The sequence below is a fragment of the Capricornis sumatraensis genome, chromosome 1, assembly GCF_032405125.1.
Source record: "Capricornis sumatraensis isolate serow.1 chromosome 1, serow.2, whole genome shotgun sequence".
Taxonomy (NCBI): domain Eukaryota; kingdom Metazoa; phylum Chordata; class Mammalia; order Artiodactyla; family Bovidae; genus Capricornis; species Capricornis sumatraensis.
Window position 1 is genome coordinate 51853943 of NC_091069.1, and position 25998 is coordinate 51879940.

General features: G+C 36.0%; 1 protein-coding gene across 5 annotated transcripts in view; it reads left to right on the forward strand.

The window, feature by feature from the left end:
• Positions 1-25998, forward strand: part of CTNNA2 (catenin alpha 2) — a 1217480-nt gene that overhangs the window by 1172111 nt on the left and 19371 nt on the right. For 3 of the 5 annotated variants that reach the window (XM_068988298.1, XM_068988291.1, XM_068988305.1), the window contains 3 exons: positions 882-987; positions 4789-4923; positions 15744-15887. In XM_068988298.1, coding sequence (XP_068844399.1) covers positions 882-987; positions 4789-4923; positions 15744-15887 — 385 coding nt within the window. The remainder of the gene's footprint in view (positions 1-881; positions 988-4788; positions 4924-15743; positions 15888-25998) is intronic. The other 2 variants (XM_068988314.1, XM_068988324.1) reach the window with 2 other exon arrangements.

Here is a 25998-nt window from a genome sequence, read left to right on the forward strand (position 1 = left end):
AGAGAAGGTATATCATATGCCACATTTTGTTTAAAAATTTATAATGCAGCATAGTTTCTTTTTCCTTTCTAATAAATATTTGAAAGACATGTAATATTAAACAGTTCACCTAATTGAAAACCTTATGTGAAAATACTGGGGCAATGGTTTTTGGCAACATAAAGACATCTACTGTCACACAGTGTTCTATGAGTGTTCTTTCATAAGTCAGTCCCAGAAGCATATAAGCCAGCAAGAGAAAGAGCTCAGCAGATTTCTGAAAATTTGGCCAAATAGCCCCCAGTTATGGACAGGAGACAATGGTTTCTCAAAGAGCCAAAGTGGACTTAGAAATATAATTAACATAATAATAATGCTGGGCATGGTGTGAAAGACAGTGAATGAGCATTTATTTTGGCTAGACTGATTTAAATTTAGAATTTATCACATGATTTGCATAAGCTTGGGTGAGTTAATCACTTTAGTCTATTTTTCTCTTCTCTAAAATGGGGATGATGATGCCTGCTTGTTAGGGTTATTATGAAGATAAATGTATACAACAGCATAGACACATGATAAGCATTTACATGTTAAATTCCCATTGCCCTTGTAGTGATCATCTTTTTTAATGGACCACTGTTCAAAAAATATAGAAATTCATGTAAAGAATAAAATATGAGCATGCCCATCCAAATAGGGAAAAATATTCCCTGAAAATGAATGTAAATAAAGTGGATTATTTAAATGGAAATTGAAGTGAATCAAGAAAACATTCAAATTTCCTCTAACGTGGTCAGAGCCAAATCAAATACAAAAGCAGAGTCCTGGACAAACAATATGATAGGTGTGTCTATTTCCTGCCATAAAGTGAATTTTTAATTATGTTGTGCCTGTTGTTTCAGAGGCAAAGGCCCGTTGAAAAATACATCTGATGTCATTAATGCCGCCAAGAAAATTGCCGAAGCAGGTTCTCGAATGGACAAATTAGCCCGCGCTGTGGCTGATCAGGTAATATAAGAGGGAAGAGCAAGCGCATGTTGAGTGGGGTCATTAACTAGCTCTTGGGTTCTGTAATGGGTTTTATGCACTCTATTAAATGCTTCTGAAGAATGAATTGTAGAGAATTGCTATCATTTTACAAACTGACCTGGAACTCTATTGAGATTGAGTTGATGCCAAAGGTGGGTTCTGTTTTCAAAGTTCCTTTAGAAAGAAGGGTATCCACTTTTTAAGAGACATAACCTTCAAGGAATCATGGATTATCCTGACTGTCCTCATTCAGAAATTCAATGATATTGTTAAGTGGGAAGCAAAAGAAACAACTTTATTTCTTGTTATAATTGAGCTTGCTATAATGATGCTCTTTCTAATTCATTATAATTTATGTCCTGGCATAAATGTGGTAAATCCACATAATAAAAAACATTCAGATTTCAGCTTTATTTTCATCCAGACTCAAAGTGCATCAGAAATTAACACAATTCTCAGAGTATCTTTTATGCCTTTAGATTGAATTAAGATTCACGTTAAAATAGTTCTCAATCTCAAGGTTGAATATTTGAGTTTGTGTCCCTCTGTTCATTTTATTTTGCTGAACTGGAACTCTAAAATCCTGTTCTAAGTATGTCTTCTTTCAATAATAAGCCATTTCTTATAAGTGTACTTTAGGCAACAGACACTTTCAAATAACTGATGCTTACCACTTTAAATGATGGTGGCTTACAGTTGGAGCCAGTTTCAAAGGAAAATGTCTTAAAATATATGTTAAGATTCTGAAATAGAAAATATTATATAAAATGTTGTTTACATGGAAAAAACATTATGAACACGAATTTACTACAAAACAGATCATCATCTTTGGGAACGCCAAAAGATTTAGGGTTTTTTCCTCCTCTGTGGAAGAGGGCTTTTCTGGTAGCTCAGTTGGTAGAGAATCTGCCTGCAATGCAAGAGACTGCCAGTGATGCAGGAGATGTAGGTTCAGTCCCTGGGTCAGGAAGATCCCCTGGAGAAGGGAATGGCTACCCACTCCAGCATTCCTGCCTGGGAAATTCCATGGCGGGCTACAGCCCACGGGATCACAAAGAGCTGGACATGACTTAACGACTAAACCACAACCACCTCTTCCATAAATGGCCGTGGTCTCCTGTGGTTTTTGAGTTGCTTACTATATTTTATCTCCCTCATTTTCTAATATAAGAGTGTTCCTGTTCCTCTAAATACTTGCCTTCAATATCCCATAATATAGAATACCTCAAGTCAGTACCAAGTGTACTCATCTTCTAAAGTCTGAAAAGAAAAACTCATGATTAAACTATTGGGATTACTTTTAAAATAAGCCAAGAGATTGTCTCATATTATATATATGATAGCAAATCTGGGGGAATGTTTTGCTTACTTTTGAATTTTTAGAAACACTTAAGAGTAAAAATAATTTACTAAATATTACCAAAATTTTAAAATTTCCTGAAATTTATAGTGATTAAGGACCAAACCATTGTTATATTGCTAATTTCAGGGCACTACTGATTGCCAAGCTTCCTACATTTTGGAGCAAAGGTTGAGTTCCATATGTCACCCAGAAGGTTCATGTAAAAGAGAGGAGAGAAAATGAGTTTACTTGAAAATAGCACTCATACATGCAAGCATACAGAAATGCATCAGCCAGGAAAGAATGCTGCATTCTTATTTTCTGCAAATGTTGGGATAAGTGGAGTGACCAGAGATTGGCAGTTGGTCCTGAGAGAGGATTGTGCTAGGATGGACTCCTAAGGAGTAAAAGTAGATGAAGTTTGGATGGTTTTTCCATTATATTCTGAATCACAATGGCTGAAACTACTTCTCAGTATGTTTAGGCTCCTTGAGCTCAATATTTTTATTGTGATTCTTGTTTTTGATTTTGTAATTTTGGATCTTTATTTCCAACAATTATGTATCAGGAAACATAACCCCCAAACAGCTTTGATATCTGGAAAACAAATCATATATGCACACACACATACAAATCCCAGGATTTTAGGCGTATCTTGGGATTGTGACAAAGTATTAAAATGATATTTAATGATGACTTAATGAAGAAAAGATAAACATAACCTCTTTGTAGCATTCTTCCTGTCATCAGTTGTGAAGCAACCTGCAATTTTTGCTAATGTTTTGTCTGAATGGAACATTTCTTTTTCAAATAATGCATCTATTTCTACTATTCCAATGGTGTAAGAGTTATTTTTCTTGGTCCATAATGCCTTTATTTGTGTTTTAAATACTTCAGTTTAAATAACAGAATAGAATGAGCATTTCCAAAATGTGCATTGGTTGGCTTTATTTTGCCAGAAAATATTTTTATGAAGATTTGAGATATGCACACAGTATAAACTTTTTACGGACTGTTGCGTTTTTAATTACTGTTCCATTGAGATAGAACTTCCATTTTAATTTGCTGCAAGGTATTTGTATCAAAGGCCTTTAGGGAGATATCATTTTAAAGTTAATTCCTTTCAGTATATGGGTCTCTGGAGTAGGATAAATATTACAGTATGAAGAACTTGTAGGAAGCTAAAAACAGTCTCTGTGGGATTCTTTCTTGATAAATGCAGTTAGTGAAAAAAAAAAAATACCACAATGGTAAGTGTTATGTAGCAAAAAGACCCCTTTGTAACTTATTAAATAAATGGCTATGTCAAATGACTGGGTTCACAGTATTAATGAAAGAATTCCCTTTCTTGAGCTTGAAGGAAGCTTAGCTGGAGTCTTTTTCTCATACTTTTGTTCTAAATAAGGTACTTTACTTTGGGCTGTGGGTACTCGTTTCTTACAGTGTTTCATCAAGGATCTGGTGATTATATGTCCTTTTTAATGCCAGATTGAGGGAGAACAATAGAATGTCCTGGAGAATTTTGAACTGAACTTTGGATAGCAATAGGAATATACTTCAATTGCTGGATAGCCGTTGACATTGAAGCTTCAGAAATGCTTTAGGGAATCATGTAAATGTCTCTGAAAGTGTTCAGCTCTGTTCAGTGTGTATTTGATGGACATATACCGACTTAAGTTACAAAGAGAATTCAAAATCCTTGGTCACCAGATTTTTTAATAAGAATTCAAAATCTCTGCTGCATCCTTGGAAGGGTCCTGTTGTTACACTGATGAGCTTATTTCAATGGGCTTCAAACTCATTTTACTCACATCTTTTTCTTGTACAATGGTCTTGATCCTTCTCACAATCTCTGGTTTAAATTAAGTTTATCATGTTGCTAAATTTTTTGATAAATATGATATTCCAGAAAGTGCAATGGAGTTTCTTTAGTGAATGATACATTTCTTAGAAAGCCAAAAGAAATAAATGCATTCTCCAACAAATAAAATTGAAAATCTCTTCTACTATGGCAGAGAGACTGCGACACAGAATGATTTCCTTCTAGCATCTGTTGCTTTGTTGTCTGTGTTAAAATAACTTTGCATATAGTGAACATGGAATGGGCCACTGAGAGAAATCCTATAGAATATTGTTTTCTTTGCAGTTTAGAAGATAATTGATAAGATACTTATACATTCATCCCAATAAGACTTTCTGGGAGATCATCAATATTCTTTGTATAGAATTTTATCGAAGTAGAACTAACCACTCTCACCTATCACTGTGGCCTTCTAAATTCGCTAAAGCATTTCTGAAGCTTCAATGCACTATCAAGTTGAATAGGTATAATTAAGGTATATGACAGTGAAAACTTTTCTTCTCACAGCTTCTATATAGCAAGTATTAGAAGCCAAAAGATTCTTACTAATTGAGATAATTTTTTTAATGTTTTATAGTGTCCTGATTCAGCATGTAAGCAGGATTTATTAGCCTACCTTCAACGAATTGCCTTGTATTGCCATCAGCTTAACATCTGCAGCAAGGTGAAGGCCGAAGTACAGAATCTGGGAGGAGAGCTCATTGTGTCAGGGGTAAGCTGGGACCTGGGCTTCACAATTTGAGTTTCTACTGTTCTTCCAAGGCAAGCATTCTTGGCAACAGTACTGCTAAAAACACCAAACTACAGTGATTCATAGGTAGTTTTTTTTTTTTTTTAATGTTATCACCATTATTCCAGACTCTACAATAACTCACAATGAACAATTTGATTTTCCAATTACCCTATGTTTATACTAGCCTTATAAAATCTCCATTCTTCATAAGAAAACTAATTTCATAGTCTGGAACGTCATTGCCATGTTGTTACTATTATAATTATTTGGGGCTTTTTTATATTTACTCATTGTAAGTCTACTTCCTTCTATTAGTCCTAGTAATTTTCATTCTCTGTTCAGGAGCCAGCCTCTCTATGTGTGGATTGTGTTCACATGTTAGAGATGGTGAAAACAATAGGAATTCATTCATCAGGTTCCAATGCATACTAGGTTATCCATAACCTTTAAAAGCCAGAAAGCATTTGGATTTAATACAGGTTGATGTGCTGTTGCCAAAAACTAACATGTTGTCAGACACTAACAATTACAGATCCTTTATTCAATCACTTCAGTGTTTCCCTTCTCGTGAAAATATAAGTATCTGGTCCATTTTCATCAAATGCAAAGAAACAAAGAGCTCAATGAATAGAAGTATCATGATTTCTTGGCAAGATTTCCAAATGTATGTGTTGAGGATCTTACCTTGGCTTCTTCTCCTCCCTCAGTCCCTTTCTTTCCACACAAGGTGCCATCTACTGTAAGCTGTTTGCAAATTCCAGAGTGTGGCTCTGCCACCTTTAGTTCTTTTCCCAGTCAGCCACGATGCTGCCATTTTCAGGGTGGCATTACCGGAAACAGAATACTATCCATATGGTGAATGCCTTGTGAACGTCAGACTGGTCATGAAGCTCAATTCTTCCTCAAGACATTTCCAGAAATTCACCATTTGATTAAAAATATGTGTAAAAATCATCCTTGAACCCAAAGGTTTCAGTTCCTGTATTGTTTGGCATTTAGAAAACCTAGCTGGGAAAAGAGCTTATCTGGCTTGCATGGAGATTCCATTTAGAAAGTCTGTTCCATGCAGTCTCATCTAGTGCCCAGTAAATCGCGATTTTGTGCCTCTTAGCAAAGCATAGTCACCCTTCCTTTTCCAAAATGATCCCGCTTCAACATTCTTCAACAACCAAGAGCAATCTGTCTTGCAATGTGTCCTTCCTGCCCCATTGGTTATTACCAAGATTCTCTCTGCCAAGAAGTGATCGAAACATTGCATTTCCCTTGCTTCCTTTCTTATCTTCAGCCTCAATGGTATAGTTTCCCATACCATTCAGCTTTCATGTTCATCTGTATAAAGCACCTGTGGGACTGAGTGCATTTTGTTTTGCTTGCCTTGTGTGCTTTCATTTGTTACTTTCCAAATCTTATTATTTACATGGATGCGCAGAGCATCTTTGTGGATCTCAGATTCCACAACCTCATCTAAGCAAGTTTTACAGGCAGAGTTGCTCTCCATTGTCCTCTCAGTGCTCATTGTTCATCACTGCCTCCAGAGCTTCATTTCCATTGTATTTTCCTCATTTAGTTGTAGTCCAAACCATCACTGGCTTTTATCACTTGCACTGTTGGCATTGGCAGAGGTGTTTGAGAACACTTGTCACAAAGCCTGTTTCCTTCTTTGAGTCTTATTGGCAATGTTCATAAATCCTTGCATGGGAGAAGGCTTCTTTCAGAGGAATGTTATACCACTTTATAATAATTCTGAGTTAAATGCATTATAAAGATTTGCTTATATTGCTCAGTAATGGGCCTGCTCTTGGTTTCTTCATGATTTTTTTCCAAGCTTGATTGCTATTTGGTGCCACACCTGCATCTGTAGTCTGCTGTCTTTGCCACTCTGCCTCCATCTTCTTCTTCATCCTTCATTGATGGCCAATAGAGAAAAATAAAATAAAAACCAGCAATATGTTTATTTTGCACAGTAGCACACATGACTGTCTTCAAAATTCTGAAAGAGTCAAGAATGTGAGACCCCATACACACAAACTTTCAATGATTTTGCCAAGAAAGTTCATCCATGCTTTGGGCCCCAGTTATTTTGTTGTCTGGCATGACGAAATTGCCGCATTTTAAAGAAGTTGCTATATTAAATACAGTATGCATATATATATATATAATATAGTATTGCATATAATATGCAATTAAAAAGAGAAATACTTAAATTGTGTTTGTTTTTTTCCTATGTCTTTGTGTACATGGTATTCAAAACTGTGGCTTCTCTGAAAGCCCCCAGGACAGAAGTTAAAGTTTCTACTGAAGCAGAAGAGATTTGGATAGTTTCTTCCATTTTGCCAAGAAAAATTATTTGGATTTAAAAACCGAATGCCATGTTTTTATAGTCTTATGCTGGCATGATGATCTTAAACTAAAAATATGCACATGTGCATAATTGTATACCATGTCAGCATGTGTATGTTTTATGTGAGTCTATGTGTACAAAGTGGGAAAGGCTTCTTCTGTGGTGTCTGCCTTTGACTTGAGAGGTGGCTCAGGAAATCTCAATAGGACATGGCGACAGTGGGTGAAAAGCTTTTCATGAGTCATGATGGGAACTAGAGAAATAGAGGAAACCAGGGTGTATGCCTATGGATGCTCATTCACACAACTGCTATCTAAGAAGCAGCATTAGTTTTCTGGCTGGCGATCAATTTTTTTAAAGTCATTAGCTTGAACATTTCTCAACAGTGGATAGGTGCCATTCTTATTAAATCTCACAGTAGAAGAGGTATATTTGTGAGCCAGTTCAGCTCAATGTGGTTGCTAAGCAGGTAATGGGAAAGGGAATTAAAAACAAACAAACAAAAAAACCCTCAAAGAGTGATAGAAATGTTAGAGACAAAGCAGAGGAAATGAAAGCCCAGACAATTAAACAGCCTGATAGTTTATATACTGGCTTTGTTTGCTTGTTTAGTTTAATGTTTGGTAGTTTAATCTTTTAAGCTGGTTTACATGCTTTCTGGAAAAAAGACTGTTGTAAGAAGAAAGGAAAAAGAGGAAAGGGGAGAGGAGGAAGGAAGAAGCATAAAAGAAGGAAAAAGAAAAAACAAAGGAAAAATAAATTTAACCATAGCATAACATAAATAAGTTCAGTACAAGTAATACCCATTAAAGGTGACAGCATTTTATTCATCGGGGAGACAAGTTGAACCACACTTTTTCAGCATGTAAATATGTTTTGAATACAAATCAGTTCCAATGCCATGCTATGGAAATTACCTGTATATTTGATTGTCATATTTTTAATTAATTTTTTTGCACTCAGTTTCAGAGAATTTAATACGTTCTTTTAAATTTAAAAATGGAGATATACACATGCAACTGGAGGAACAAAAACCATTTTATAAGCCTTGATAATCTTTAGCCACCCAAAGATTTATACTTTGTACATTATTATGAATGAGATTCAAATCGCAAATGTAGGGATTTCGAATATAGAATGCTGAATATCAAGCATTCTGATAAAACCGAAAAATTCCATCTCAAATGTTAAGTTTAAATACAACAGGAGCCCCATTATAACAATAAAGCCAGGACACAAGAGCGGTAACTCTGCTCACAAGAATTTGATATTCAAGTTCAGAGATGGAGGGCCACTGATATAACTTAGAGCTGACTCTACATGAGAAGTTACAAAGTCAATAGATTTTATTGCAAATAAAAGCCTTTTTTCATGCAAACAAAATATAGGAACAGAGTTTAGAGGTGACAAATGTTAGTTCCCTTAGTCCTCAGGCTGATTAAGTGGAGCCATGACCTATTCCTGAAGGGCTGAGTAATTTGCCCTAAGTGAACTTTTGTTCTTTTGTCTTTTAAATATCTCCTTTCCAAATTTGAATTCCTCTCAATTGGGTTATGGAGAAATGTTTGACAAGGTGAGCAAGCATAATTTGCAACACTGGTAGAATCTGGTTTGGTAAAAAGAAAATTGGAGAATAAGGGGTCAATTATGTTTTATATCATTCAAACATTGCTGCTGCTGCTGCTAAGTCGCTTCAGTTGTGTCCAACTCTGTGCGACCCCATAGACGGCAGCCCACCAGGCTCCCCCATCCCTGGGATTCTCCAGGCAAGAACCCTGGAGTGGGTTGCCATTTCTTTCTCTAATGCATAAAAGTGAAAAGTGAAAGTGAAGTCACTCAGTCGTGTCCGACTCTGTGCAGCCCCATAGACAGCAGCCTACCAGGCTCCTCCGTCCATGGGATTTTCCAGGCAAGAGTACTGGAGTGGGGTGCCACTGCCTTCTCTGATTCAAACATTGGGCTCAGTTAAAACTAACATGAATATTCATGGTAATAGCTAAAAAATACTCAGAAAAATACTCAGAAACTGGTCATATTCAAGTCAATTTGAATAAAATACATATATGCTATATGCACATGCTTACATATATACATACAACAAATAAAGCTGATTTGCTTCCTTGTCCCCTTAATAAGCAATAATTAAGAAATGAACAAATGATTGACAACTGTGACATATCTAATTCAATATAATACAATTTGTGGGGACATATAGGGTTTTTTTGTACAATGTTATATATATATTTATACAATACCATATTTATATACCTACACATACCTATATATATGTGTGTATATATACACACACACACATTTATATATATAATGGTGGTTGTTTGAGATGAGAATTGCATTATACTTGAAAAATTTTTTATTCCCTCTATAGAAAAGTATCAGTATTTTGTAATGGGATGAAACAATCACTGAAACAAGCATTGTATTGATACCTAGTTGTATAGACTCATACTTTAAGCATGATTTTGGGGGAAAAGAGTCTTTTTTCATGTATCTTCTGATTCTGTCTATTGTCAATTCTTGATTATCTCCACTGATCAAAGTATAGTAGTAATGGGAAAAAATCTAAATTGCTAGCTGTTTCGGTTTGGGTTTGGAATGCACTTCTATGCTTCATTTAAACAAAAGGGTATGTGTTCAGGCGATTCACAAGTTTCAAAGAATTTTATCCAGACTTTCCAGAGGGTAAGTTGTTAAGTATCTGGCTTAAAGAACTTTTTCTGATCTTGGGAAAGTAGGAAAATCCAGATCCAAGAAAAGTAAGATTAAAGCTAAAGTCAGATTATCAATCTGAATGGAGGGATAAAGAAGAAACTCTGTAACAGTAACAAAATTAAATTGGTATTCACCATATTCAGAATGGCAATAGTTCTTTGCACTTAATCTTCTAGTATGATGGGTTGTTGCATAACTCAATCTTTCTCCCAACAGCCTATACACCTTAATGTGTTATGATGGTACAACTATAGCCATAGAAATTCTGATTCCCACTTTAAATCTTCCTTAGTTACATTCACATCAGTGTCCATGGTCATTGACTTTTGCGCAACGCAAATTATGCAAACCTTCAGAGAAAAATAACCCTTAGGTTTTTTTTCAGTGCAAATTCATTCTCTCAGTGTTCTAAAAGTGACATTTAGCAAACTCCAGGCAATATTTTTGGAAGAAATTTGAAATAAGTTTTATAAGAAAAGTAAAAAACCTCCTTGGGTTTCAGGTATCGTAGAAAGCTTTATGTCTGTAGCACCACAGTGTATCACCCTGACTTCAAATAATAATCTTGCACAAAGGAGGAGTGTATGTTGCTTCGCTATAAGTAACTCTTCAGATACATACTCAATGATACTAATCTAAAGTTACCAGTATGGTTAATTCTATTCATCGAAAAAAAATCAGTTATTCACTCATGAAATTAAACCACTTTGTTATCTTACTAAATTGTTTTATGCATAGAAAAAGACTTTTCTAATGTAAATCCTAAACTAAGAAAACAGACTCTATTGTGGCAAAGCTGAGATGTGAACCAAGCAAATAACTCTTTGACCTCAAATGGAGACATGGATTGACCCAACTAGGGTCTACTCAGTGGATTCACTTGATTACACCACATGAACTTGTGAGCTGAGCAGTTTACATTTTAGTTTAAGGGCATTATTGCTTATAAAAGCAAAAAGTGTTAATGACTTTACGAACAGAGGAGTGTCTCTGAGTCAGAAATATCAATGCCATTACCTGTCACTGAATCAATGGACTTTCATTCCTTTGGGTTTTAGAATTTTTTCAAGTTTCAAAAGCCACAAATTAAAATAAGGCAGGCAAATATTTCATGCAATTATTTGTTAGTAATTAATGTCTTTGATTTTAATATTCTAAGGGTTATTTTGGCATCAAATGAATAGTAATATTTTACAGAAACTTGGAAATGAGATACATAGAAGGCACCTAAATGAGGGACAATGATTGCACAAATCTTTTGTTATCTGTGAAACACAGGAAAACCTAGCTAAAGATATCCTGGTTTATACAATTTTCCCATGAAATATGTTCAGAAATCTTGTCTACATGTAATAATTGTCCGAGTTCCTTCTAAGATGTTCTTTGTTTATCAGTATGTTTTAAGAATTAATGTCTGTAGTAGTATCTTAGGAGCTAGCACCTTCTTCCCCGTTTTAAACTAGTTTTGGATATATGAGAGCAACCCAGATCTACCTGTTCCTTTCAATTGAACCAAATAACTATGAGAAGCTGAAGTCTTAATTGAATATCTTTATTTAGATACAGTAACTATAATTCAGTTCCTCATTATTGGTTTTCCTGTATACCCTCCGATTTGTCAGCTCTAGTCAAGAAATATATTATTTTGAATGGATTACCCAAATTTATTGTGTTTTTATTCTTGTTTCTACTTGGACATGCCTTAAGAGAAGTTAAAATATGAACAAGTTGATATAAAATATATTTAAAAAGAGAATATGAATATTAAAACCATATACTTAATGTTATCTGGGAATTTTATTTTTGATTTTGCATGACCTCAGATGAGTCAAAATAAAGGAAATAAAGAGATGCCCATAGCAAAACTGAGAGAGGAGCAGTGTTTTTTTCTAGGAAAAAAACAGTGGTTCCACAAGCTGTTCCTAATTTCTGATAACAAACTAACCATCAGAGTTCGGAGTTGTATTTATTGCTTGTTCTTATAAGGATATTTTAATTCATTGAATTTTCTGTTCCTATTGCATTTCAACTCCTACGTAAAAAGCACAGTGCTAGATATTGGTCGGGTGGGAGCATTCAAGGTTCTTTACCTCTCATAGCAAATAATTTTTTGTAAAAGGGTAAATTTTTCTGTCCATTGTGCTTTTACTAGGTTGTATAGTCTCTTGTTTTCATTTTACCTCACTTAGTTTCTCATCTGACTGTTTAGCATTTTCAGCTGGAATAGCGAGCTGTCTGTTGAGCTCCCTCTGTGTATTCACTGGTTTTCTTGGTTTACTGGAAACAAAACTGTGCTTAACTTACTATTGTCTACATTCTGTCCATATAGACTGTGTCAAATGCTTTCCGCAGTTTAAATGATTTATAAAATCTACCTTTGATCACAGCCCTTTAGAGGAGAAATATGTCATGTTATGGCCCATGTCTCTTACAAATAGGAAAGACTTTTGGATGGGCAATATGGAGGATTTTTAGTTCAGATTTCTTTTACTGCTTCAAAATACATTGTCTTACTGTGTCTTCAACAGTCATTTTCCTTCTGGGCAATACGTATATTTCAAATATTTCATCCTAATTCTATTTTCTTGAAGGCAAGCTTAATTCAGACCTTAAACTTTTCTTTCATCATCAGTACTATATCTTATTTTATTGCTTTTCTCTGAATACCTTCATCTGTACAGATGTCTTGTTGATAATGAACTTGATTGGAAGTCTGGCTAGATGTTCTGTCAAATCTCTATAGTCTGCCTTCTTTTCTCTGTTTCCTTTTACAACTTTATTTTGCAACTGAAAGAGGACATCCTGGAGAAGTTCCAGTCAGCCTCATTTTCTAAGGACATGTACTCTTATAAGTCCAAGGTTCTGTATGTAAGATACTATCTTAAGACAAACTCAAACATCATTTCTTTATCTGGAAACTTCTAATTCAAATATTTTGCTATCAAAATTAATTGTATTCTCTCTTGCTGGGATATTTAAGATTTTGGTCACATTGCATGCCAACTGCCTGATCACGTCTTCCATGATAAATTACTTGGCAAATACATCTGCCAATTATTCTTTTGGAGTGTACAGATTTTTCCACCTGGCTTTTCTTCATCCTTTGCACTAACTTAAAACATTTTTTTTTCTAACAAGCAAATAAATATTTGAAACCGATCTTACATTTCTTTGATCTGAAGAAAATTATAATCATGACTTCAATAATGAAGTCTCTTGACTGAAATCTTGCAAACACTTCATGTCTTGTCTTGAAGGGCTAACTCATCCATTTCTGTAATTTCATAGGAAGTATGCATCAGATCCATAATTGCAATGAGACTTAGTTTTCATGAACAGTATCAAGAGGCTAGATCCTAAGAAGAACTAGAAATTTTCTGATCCAGGCACTGCATTCTATGTCAAAGAAAATTTTGTTATTTTAACTAATATCATAACTAAATACATTATTGCAATCAATCATACTAAAATCACAGAAAAAGTCAGCACGGTTCACCACTCTGCATCCATTTGATGCAGCCTAGTTTTGCATTGGGTTCCTGAAGTCATGTTCCACTTACAAAAAGATGATAGATAATTAATTAGAAATACAAAAAAAATTATAATCTAAGTCCAGTTTGTTTTAGTTCAATATTTTAAAAGTGTTTAACTCCAATTTTATTCTAATATCTTAATATTGGCAAAAGTGTCCCTCCTTTGTTGAGTAGTAAAAATTTTAAAGTGTTTATTGGGAGAATGGACAGATGCATCATTAATCTTGAAATAGTGACCTTTATATATTGTACAAAAGGTGAGATGACAGAAATGCGTTTCTGGTATATAATCATCACTTTTGTAACTGTTTGATTATAGAACTGGTAAAAGAATAACATTTTGCCTACAATGGGGAAATCAGGAGATGGCTAATTTCTAAAACCAAATGGGACTGTTAAAAAGCATAAAAAAGCAAAGATAAGCCAACAAGTCAATGATTCAATATGTAAAAATTGCAAGAAAATAGCTTTATAGGTTCATTAATTGTGAGATTTAACACAATAAAAGCTATTAAATGTGAATTTGAATTTAAACTTAGATTTATCAAAAATGAGAATAGAATATTCAGCAAGGAAAACATATGCAGAGTATTATCGCTTCTTCTAAAAAATACTAAAAAATGCAAATATAGGAAAAATTTCATTCTTTCTTCTTACATGTCATTTATTTTTTCTTTTTGTCTTTAGTTCCCTAAAGACAATCTTTAAATGCCTTTAACATTTGTTTTGAAGTAAAAGATGGGAGTAATGTTGCCAAATTCATAATCAGTTTGAATTTAGTAGCGCCTGTGTTTCAAAATGCTCCCTAATCTACCAATTTTAGTTTAAAACTGTGATCTAAACACTTAGATATTTGGTAAGCTAAGAATGACAGGATTGGAAATAGAACTGTATTGGCTTAAAACACCAGAAAAATTTTCCAAATTAGGAGTTTTGTTTATCTGCATGCAAAAATAATCTCTGGCCTTTAAGCATTCATGATGTGAATTGCAAGCTATTATTTTGGAACTTTACTAGACTATTCTTTGTGGAAAGAGATTCACTTTTCATATATTCCACCGGGCAGATTAAAGATCTGGCTTCCATGTGGATAGTTTCAGGACTGCTTGCTCTTCCTTTTGTTTTGGCATAATACTCGCTTGAGACTGTGAGTAGTTCAATTTTCAAAGCTTTAAATCTACATTAGAAAAGAAAAAAAAAAACTTAAATCACGTTATTTTCCCATTTTGCCTGATTATATATATATATTCAAACTTTAAACAAAGCTATAACTCTGTGACTATAACAGAACTGCATGTAACAAAAATGTTTAGTCACTGAGCATTAGTGGGTCATCTAAACTTGACCTCTGAAAGTACCTGCATAGGGGACCTTGTGATTGTAGCAGTATTTCCATTTGATTTCTCTCCAGGTTTGAAGAGAGAACTAACTCTCGCTTTTAGGAGTATGTTATATTCAGTGCACGTAGAAAAACTTTGTTAAGATTGTCAGTAATATTTTATGTCAGAGATAACATTTTAAGAGGTAGAAATTCCAAAGGTCAAACTCGACATTGGTTATTGGCTTATCTTTTCAATGGTGCCCATCACAAAACTCACCCTTGAGTGTAAAAAGGAGAAATTTTAAAAATGCCATTCTAGCAACAATGAGTGCATTAATTCCTCAGTGAACCCAATGGAAGAGGTAAGTACCCCCTTAGCACCATGTACTGGCTGAGTGTGCTGAGACCCAGAGCTTTCTGAAGGTCACGCAGCAGGGCAATGGAACTTCCAACAAAGACATCTGACAATCACCACTTGCTGTTAAGAGTTTCAGCCCTTGCTTTCTTTCTTGGTGATCTTCAATTTTTTAAATAGGGGACTCATTCCCTTTGAACCCCACTACAGTTTTCCCCTACAGTGCCTGATGATGTGGGATGCTCCTTCATCCTCCTTCTCCCAAATGGTTAATTTATCTGTTCAAAAGAACCAATGAGGAATCCAAAGGGCTGGGCTGCTTAATACCAGGGACGCCCACCCATATCTCTTTCAGTACTTAATTCATTCACAGGCCTTTTTCTCCCAATTACTCACTCCCTCTTCCACCTCCCTAACCCCTTCCCAATAGGGTACATTTTTTTTGTTTTTGTTTTTTTTCTTCTTTTTTTCTCTTGCTCTCTCTCTCACTCTTTCTTTTCTGTATCTCTCGGAAATCAGACAGGAGTTCAGAGCACTTTCACTACCTTTTATGAGGTAGATTGTGATGTCATAGATGGGGGCAGGGCTAGTCAACTTTCTACCCACCTCCCAACCTGTGCTGAGGGAGCTCCGATCGGGAGTGGAAGCAGTGATTCTTCTATGGTGAGTAACTTCACTTTCTAATCTAAACTATCTCATTGTAAACATTAATTTTGAAAGTAGGGGGATGGCATTTTGATGAAGTCAAATGTGACCAATCAAGCCCTCTTTAATTACTGTATTAACCAACTTGGGGCAAAAGATCTACTTATTTATTCTTTATTTAAATCAAGAATTCCACAACACAGATATACTCTCCAATGATGATCTAAACTTGAGAAGCTGAAAATGGTATTTTCATTCCTTTATTTCTCAGTCTTTCTTCCCTTTGGGATAGAAAGTCATTGCATACGTGGAATGAACCCATTCTGTAGTCATTTAGTAAGCTTTCTCTAAAGTAAGGCAAGTCAGAAGAGTGTAGTCTTCTTCATTTGAAAGATTTCAGGATGAGAGTATACCCTTTATTGATGTTTGGCCAGAGAATCAGTCTGCTCTTCTAAAATTGTAGAGTAAAATTGTAAAGAAACTGATACACAAGAATTGTCAAAAACTTGGTTCTGATGTAAAAAAATGAAAAGTTTCCAATGCAAAAGCTAAAATAATAAGAAAAAAAAGTCACCACTCTTGCAAGATTAAGGGTTCAACCATTTCAATGTGTTTCAACCAAATTTGCTACCTTTTTGTTATATATCATAACACTGATGCTGTTGTAAAAAGCTACTGTTCTTTGTTATATTCAGATTTCCATTGTTGCTGTTTAATTCTTTTATATGCCTTAGTATTTAGAAAGAAAAGATCAACTGCAGTGAGCATGTTTCTCCATTTTCCTTGTTCTCTCCTGGGTACCTATTAAAACCATCAAGATATCAACTTTTATATATGAGAGGCAAAGGAAGTTCGTGGAGATGGTTATATCTTTAAGGGGTGTCAGGATGGATGTTTTCTTAACAGTTTTGACTGTCAGAATCTGAGGCCCTGTTGCTTTTCATGGGGTGGGATAAAACACATCCAGTTTGAATCATAAGTATTACGAAAGGAGTTAAGTGCTTATCATTCATTTTTTTTCAAATCCTTAGTTAACTAGCTATGTATGGATATTGGTGTTGGAGAATAGGGGCAGTTTAAAAGGAGACATCTGTTCTCATCCACAGCTCTTCTGTTATGTGTAGATCCTCCAGCCCTCTCCCACAAGGGTGCTTCCCCACAAGATACTGTCCTTTTCATGACCTGGGGTAAAGTGGTATGGTCACTGCTGAACCTATTTTCCCAGCTAAGCTTTCTAACCTAAAGAAGCAACTACAATGGTGAAGGCACAATAAATAGAACTGGAGTCATAACTGGCCCAGAGGAAAATGTAGGTGATGATCACCTGTAGTCTACTTAATATTGCAATGTGGGCAACAGGTGATGAAACCTCCTGTGTTGGGTGATCCCTCTCAAGTCTCTGGTCTTCTTTTCGTTAAAAGTGTTAGGTCCCGGAACCCCAGGTAGGAGTAAACCTCTAGTGCCAAAAAAGTCTGATGTCTAATCATATAATAGCTCAAGTTATTCATGTCTTTTATCAATCCCTCATACAGCTGCCAGGTAAGAAATGCTCATATTTTACAAACCCTTGGAATACAATCATATTTAAACCTCATGAGTTAAGAATGGTTGTGTTGTACACTTGTGCAAATTCAGAGAATCTATCATGGAATGCAGTGTGCATGCACTTGTATACTCTCATGTGCATGTTTCATTTAAAGTGGTGTTCAGGGTTTTTATATCCATTTTGTATGTATTTGAATTATAATTTAAAATACATACATATATTGCGCTCTAAACAAAAGAGTCACATGTAACAGAAGTTACATTAATCTGATGTCTGAACACTAGTGCACTACTCCTGTTTCTGCTGGTGACTAATTAGGTAACTCAGAGTAAATGCCTTTGATGTTTTGGGCCTCCTGTAATGCAGGAGACCCAGGTTCGATCTCTGGGTCAGGAAGATTCCCTGGAGAAGGAAATGGCACCCCACTCCAGTATTCTTGCCTGGAGAATTCCATGGACAGAGGAGCCTGGCAAGCTACTATACAGTCCATGGGATCACAAAGAGTTGGACACAACTTAGTGACTAACACACACACATACTTGGGCCTCAGTTTTCTCATCTAAAATGATGATAGATGACTTAAAGGATATATTCTAAAGTAATACTGCTCTAAAGTTATATTGTTTTGCATGTTTTTAAAGAAATGGTTTATGGGGAAAAGACTGTATAGTTGATGAGATCTAATTTTTCTAGCTGTCATAGAGTTATTCAAACCTGAAGAAAAATTTCACTCCAACCTAGTCTCAAAATGTACCCTATATCTGTTATAGTCTTACTCGTTTAATAATATTAGTAGTTCCCGTTCTTTTAAGTGGACATTATCAAGTGATTGATGATTAGCTATGTGTTCATTTGGAAGACTAACTTGTTTTTTAACTTCTTAATTTTGTTATTTTGATTATTTGAAATAAAATATCCATACCCACTCGGTAATATATGGAACTAGGTCTCACTGGGACTCTGAAATTCAGAATTACTTATGCAGTGTTGCAGGAATTCCCCTGTGGTGCTGGGAAGAGTTGGTGAGTAGGGAATTGTTGAATCCTGAACTATGTGTTATGAGGACAAATGGCATATAAGACCTGGCTCCTACTCTTGAGGAAGGTGAAACATTTTTGGAAGTCTAGACACATACCACGTGACAACTGAGAGGTGAAGACAATAAGTGTCAAAGTACTAAGAGATATCCTTGCGGGCTGAGTTGGCTTGGATTGTCCTGGGATGGCTTTGTGAGAAGCTGAGGCCCTCAGCTAACTTTGGACAAAGTATTTTAGATTTGTGTTGTGGGCAGGAAAATATTTCAGATCAAAAGCCCATAGAATTGTAAATTTTGCAGACAATAACCTGTGTTGACAAATGTCATATATCAAAATAAAAAGTCTTTGCTTCAAGTCTAGTCCCACACCTTTTGAGCCCCTTTCCTCTTAATTGTATGCTGACTTTATAATATATGAAGAGGAGGCTGCAAGTAAATGACTTAGAATGATTGTTAAAATATAATCAGGCTGCTACTTTCTCAGTTCCACAAGAGGTCATATGATCACTCACGGCCACAGCTGTGGAAGAGAAGTAAATAAATTGAAAGAATTGGGGACAGAAGAAAGCTGTACCTCTGGGACATTCTGGTTTTCTGTTGAAGTTGGAAATGTATTGTCATTTGGAAAATCAAGGGCTCTATCACTGACAAGTTTAGACAGGTTGCATAGTCATAGAAATGCCCATAAGCTAATGAGAATTCGTGTAACCAGTATTGTTTTCTGAAGCAAATAGAAGTTTCTTGCACTGAATAGGAATCATGTCAGATTCTGCTCTCAAACAGACAATGATTATGCAAGTCTCTTTCCCTAATACACTTGGAAAGAGGTGATTGATTTGGCCATGATTTACCCACTTTGGGCTTCCCTGATAGCTCAGTTGGTAAAGAATCTGCTTGCAATGCAGGAGACCTGGGTTTGATCCCTGGGTTGGAAAGATCCCTGGAGAAGGGAAAGGCTACCCACTCTGGTATTCTGGCCTAGAGAATTCCATGGACTATGTAGTCCATGGGCTTGTAAGAGTCGGACACAATTGAATGACTTTCACTTCATTTTTTTTTACCCACTTTGACATAGGAGTACATTTAAATGTGAACACCTCTCTGTTGCTGTAGACTGAGATGATATCCACTGTATACTTTGTATCACTTAGAGGGCACTGTTCCTGTATTTCTTGCTATCCAAGTTCCTTCCAGGTTATTACTTTAGCCATTCTAATAGCCACGAAGAGGTAAAGTAGGAAAGTTAGGTGGGCACTGGAAGTCAGAAAAACCTTCTGACATAACCTTATTTTAATGACTGTCTCCCAAAATGGTCAGAGGATCACCCCCATATGTCAAACCAAACACAGAAAGAGGTGGAAAGAGACTGTTAAAATGCAAAATCGTGGGCCAGACTGCAGACCCCTTGAATCAGGATTGTAGGGCATATGTAGTGATTTCCTGAGGTTGTAGAGCATATGTAGATTCTTGGAATCTGTAATTAACTACCCTATCTCACCTTCAACATGCCAGGTGACTCATTTCCATAGAAAGTTTCAGGCAATAAAATTGACTCATTCTTTCTATATTCTTGTAGGAAGATATAAATTAAAAAGGAAACTATTAAGAGCTAAAGATTTGGAAAAATGGGATAAAAGTAACATAATGTTCTTGGGAAAGTTGGTTTAAATTTTGGTTAAGCATAAAAATAATTTTCAAATAATGGTGGTTGTCAAATATAAAGAATTACTAAGCTATTAAGTATGGCTTGAAGAAAAGGCATGAGACTATAAACATTTAAGGGATTGCTTTGTGCCTTTCATCATCATGGATCAGTACAAGAAGTTAATCAAGTTCAGAGCTAAGTTCTACAGCTCCCAATTTGTGTCAAGGTAAGGGATGGAGACAATAATGCAGAGCAGTGTTTATTTCTGCTTCATATTCTTTGGAAGAATCATTTGACTACTTTTAAATTTTAATTAGGAGAACTCTTCCCTGGTGGCTCAGATGATAAAGCATCTGCCTACAATGCAGGAGACCTGGGTTCAGTTCCTGGGTTGGGAAGATCTCCTGGAGAAGGAAATGACAACCCACTCCAGTATTCTTGCCTGGAAAGCCCCATGGACGGAGGGACCTGGTAGGCTACAGTCCATGGAGTCGCAAAGAGTGGGACATGACTGAGCGACGTCACTTTCACTTTCTTTTCTTTTCTTTTTTTTTTCTTTCTTTTTTTTTTTTTTTTTTATTAAATTTTAAAATCTTTAATTCTTACATGTGTTCCCAAACATGAAACCCCCTCCCACCTCCCTCCCCATAACATCTCTGTGGGTGATCCCCATGCACCAGCCCCAATCATGCTGTCTATTGAAAAGAAATATTGATTAATCAAGCTCTCAAGTCAATGTAGGGTCTATGGTCCAGGTGGCTCAGTGGTAAAGAATCCTCCTGTTCAATGCAAGGAGACACAGGACACACAGGTTTGATCCCTGGGTTGAGAAGATCCCCTGGAGGAGAAAATGGCAACCCTTTCCAATAGTCTTGCCTGGAGAATCCCATGGGCAGAGGAGTCTTGCAGGCTACAGTCCATAGGATCACAAAGACTAGGATATAAGAGAGGGGGAGAGCACATGTATTCCCATCATAATTAGAAAAATCAAGCTCTAATGCCAATGTAGAGTCTATGGTCTATGTTGAAAAATATTAATAACATAGCTCTATATTTGAATCAATAATCATTTAGAAGTGCTCATATTTTTCTTCATGAATAGCCCACTGGACTGTGTAGAAAGCTATACAAATATTCAAAGAAGAGAGAGGCACTCTTGTCTTGACTAAGACAAGAGAATGAACCCTGCTCTGGGAGAATGTGGCCCTGGATCACAGCCAGGAGGGTCAGTTCTGGACTTAACCTTTTGATTGATTCCATATGGTTCTCCCATTCCAGAATGCTGGAATCTTCTCCATTTTTTCATTTGAGAATGTCCTTGTTTAGAAGTCAAGAAATGATAGAGAACCTTGCTTTTTCTTCGTATTAATCTCTGAACTCCGTTCAATTGATAGCAATAACTGCTTTGGCAGAGCTGGACATACTGTCACATTCTAGAACTGACATGCAACATTGACTGATAGGATGCCAGTGCCTACCATTGATTGAGAAAATTAGTTTTGGCAAATTAATATAAAAGAAAATACTTTAATTCTTGCAGATATTTTTAGCCAAAGAAGTGTAGCTCCGTCATTGGGCCTTTATTGCATCAATCTAGCCAAGCATCACCTTGGGTGGTTCTTAGAGATGTGCCAGGCAAAATTATTTTAAATTTACCTTAGGGCCTAGCATCTTACCTGAGTAAAAACCAAGTCAGAGAACAGTAACAGTTACATGGTTTTGATGGCAAAGATCCGAAAAATAAGAGGCGATCACATTCTTTTAAGGTAGACACTAAAATTGTAAGCTGCTGCTGCTGCTGCTAAGTCGCTTCAGTCATGTCCGACTCTGTGTGACCCCATAGACGGCAGCCCACCAGGCTCCCCCATCCCTGGGATTCTCCAGGCAAGAACCCTGGAGTGGGTTGCCATTTCCTTCTCCAATGCATGAAAGTGAAGTGTGAAAGTGAAGTTGCTCAGTCGTGTCCGGTATTGTTATTTGAAGTGAATTTGGAAACCAACTCTGTCTTTTATTGACTGGGTAACATTCTTAATCTCTGAACTTTTGCTTTATAAAATGAAATGTTATTACTACTTAGAGGAACAATAGGACAGTTGCATGTAGTAAATAACAATTTTACCAGCTAAGATACGAGAGCTCAGTATATTCCATGCACTGTGCTAAGCGTTTGAAAAGCACTTGACAGTCCGCTTTCAAGTCATCCTGTGGAGGAGATACTGTTATCTGCATTAAAAATATTAGGAAAATGAGGTTCAGAGAATTTGAGTTACTTCCTGGGGGTCACAAAGTTAGTGGTTGATATAGGGTAATGGTTTCAGGAAGCCTACCTGATCTTCTCCCCTAACATGATGCATTCTCTCTGACATTCCTGACATGAAGTGCAGTGGAGGAGCTCCTTTACTTATATGTTTATGTTCCTGAACTAGTCTGTCACTTCATAAGCATAGGAATGGACCTGAATGTTCTTAATTTTGTCCCTGGTTCCTGGCACATTGAGCACATAATGTATGCTTTCTAGGTTAGCTTCTTGGCCATTCTTTTTCCATTGTAGTAAGTTATCACACTGAGAAATTCTAGTAAATGTTTGTGAAGACTGTCATTCATTTATTCATAGAATATTCCCTGAATTATTCACTCACTTATTCCCACATAAAAGCACCTTATTTTATTTTAAATACTAGATCTCAAAGCATAATGTTTACCTAAGTTTTGGGGCCTAAAATCAGGTAATTTTTTTCTTTAGCAAACTCAGTTTCCTTGTAATATACTTTGTTAAGTTTTCTGGTACATTATGTAGACTTTTTTTTTTTAAGGATTATGGTATGTAAACATAGAATTTGTTCCCAGATAGCTGAATTAGTCAAATTAATTATTTATTTCAAAAAAGGAATTTGAAATAAGGACCAAGAGACATGGCTGGTTTCATTTGCCCTCCCACATGAAGGTTGTGATATATTAAAATGTTAATTATATTTAGGTGTAAAATATAACTTTTAAATTAAGTATTCTAAATTATTAATTCCCAATTATAGTCTTTATAATTCATGTGTTTTAATTAAATTTAGATTCAGCTATATATTAATGTGGGCTTCCAAGGTGATGCTGGTGGTCAAGAACCTACCTGCCAATGCAGGGGACATAAGAGACTCAGCCTTGATCTCTGGGCCAGGAAGATACCCTGGAATAGGATATGGCAACCCACTCTAATATCTTGCCTGGAGAATCACGTGGACAGAAGAGCCTGACAGGCTGCAATCCATAGGGTCACAAAGAGTCAGACGTGGCTGAAATGGCTTGGCATGCAGCACAGCACAATATGATAAAACATCGAAATAGTTATTTCTCACTCACATACACTGTCTATGGGTGGTTCAGTGCTAGTATAGTGAAACAAGAGTTATCAAGAATCCAAACTTCTTATGACTTTACTTTCTTGCTCTATTTATCATCAGGCTTCCATTCTCAAATTTTTCTTTTGGTCCAAGTTGACAGCAAAGTATTCATCCTCCCATTACCCACAGGAAGAAGAAAAGAGGGGAAAATGGTGTACTTCCTAGTTGTGTTAGCACCCTTTAAAATATTTCTCAGGAACATCTATATCCCTACCCAGTTGATGTCTACTTACATCATATGATGAATCTGAAAAAAAAAAACAAAACACAGGAAGGAGTAGGCATGGAGTGGCTGTTATTATCCATGTATAACTTCCATTCAGTGGAACACAAACTGGTTTCTGACTTCCAATAGAAGTCAAAATGTTTGACCCAGCTGAGCCCCATTTTTCTCAAGTGTAAAGTGAAAAATATTATAATCTACTTTATTGTGTTGTTTTTAAGCTTTAATGTGTTAATGTGTGCCACAGACTGAGTACAAGGCCCAGAGAGTAGACCAGGTAAATGGGTCACTAACTTTAGTCTTCATTATCTCATCTCTTCCAAAAGATGATGGTCTTTTTATCATGTAGGTATCTTCTTGCTGTCTTTCATCATGTCTACCAGTCAAGCCATTGGACAGATAGTAGTGAACGACCAGCCAATGTCTTTGTCCTCATAGAAATTGTATTTTTTGAGGGGGCGAGGTCACTGAGAGCCCTGGAGGAATCACTGCAGAGAGGTGATAATTGAAAATATAGAAGGGAATGACTTCAACAGAGAAGTAAAGTAGTGATTCTCATATTTCAGTCTGTAGAAGAATCACATGAGTGTAGCAAATAAAAATGGAGAACCATAGACTTTTCCATCACTGTTCTGACACTCATATATGAGATCAGGAATCTGTATTCTGTTTCTAAACAGTCTGAATGTGGTGACTCATGGATCACACTTTGAAAAATACTAGTCTAAAAAGGAAGGAAAGGAGGAAGGCTATGGGAAGAGATTACCAGGACTAGAAGTCAGTTTCAACCCTATCTTAGAACTCATGGTTTGTCCCAGCAAGCTATTCCAGTCTAGCCTAGTCTAAGTAATCTTTAGCTGTGAGAAGCTTGTTGTGGTATCCTGTTGTATAGGACATTTGGCAAGCTCACTGGCATTGCCCCACTAGATGCTTGTATCCATTTCCTTTTCTCAGTAGTGACAATCAAGAGTTTCTCTGACCGTGGCCGAGTATATCCTGGGTTGCAGGGGACAAAATTGCCCCAGATGAGAACCATAGGTCTGGTTGAACTCTTGATCTTGCACCTAGAATATACATACTATTTAAAATCGAGCCTTTTATTTCTTCTCTCTGGAAGGTTAAAAGACAGCAGATTCCAGGTTCCAGACTCATTTACCAAATGACCATTCTAGCCTGGCATCAGGCTGTGAAGGTACACTTCTCTTGAAGCAAGACTCATGAGAATCCATCACCATCATCCCCTAGCTGTAACCTTCATACACCTTTTAAAGGTCCCCATCTCTCTTCCTTCTTGGTTACACCAAATATTCCTGGCTTAGAGACACAGGCATTTCTACTCTCAAAGGCAATTAAGGGCTCTCATAAGAATGTTTAAAAGAAAGTTAGGTAAAATGACTTCAGTTTCTTGCTTTTTACAAACAAGTGTATTGAGTTGAAAACAATTCAACTGTTTTTATAGCACCTTTTTTTTTAAACAAAACATTTTCACGTATCTTTACATATTACTTTAACTATTCTCTCAGTATACTTTTTAATGCTTTTATGATGAGCTAGATAATCAATGCCTGTTTAAACACAAGGAAAAAGTGATAGTTTATATTTTTTCTTTAAAAATATTAACAAATGCATCAGGCCAAAGGTCTCCTTGAGATTCAAATTACTGATATGAGTTATTTGAGGTATTATTTATGATGAGTAACTCTACAAGGCTGAAATTAGTGCTGGGTGAGCCCTTGAAACTAAGCAAATTGTAGGTAGACATTGAATATATTTTATAGTTTAGCATTAATTCTTTCTACAGAGAAGGTTGGAAAGCTGTAACAGGTGGTGACTTCAGATAGAACAGAGATCACTCTTTCTTTCAAAGCTGTTGCTGTAGTATATTTGAAATATTTACCTTGCCATTTTTTAGTGCATCAGGTAAAGAAATAATGAGGTAGCCTTTACATCTTCTAATAAATACAGAAGTGATTTAACTTTGTCAAAGGCTAGATTCACAGGGACTCCAAGTTAGAGACTGTGCCTTGAGGACACTTTGATCTTAATATTAAGTATGATTTTCAGTAGGGGCAAGATACTGTATCAGACTCTCTCCAACTCTTTAATGTTTATCTTTGTTCACTGGTTAAAAGTTGCCATTTTCCTGGAAGTTCACAAAGTGTTTTTTTTTTTTTTTAAAGAAGTTTTCCAATTTCATAGATTTGAGTCTTGCTTTCAAAAGAACCACTAATATATTTTCTATGATTTGGGGCAATACTGTTATGCATTTCCAGTCTTTGAGAATACT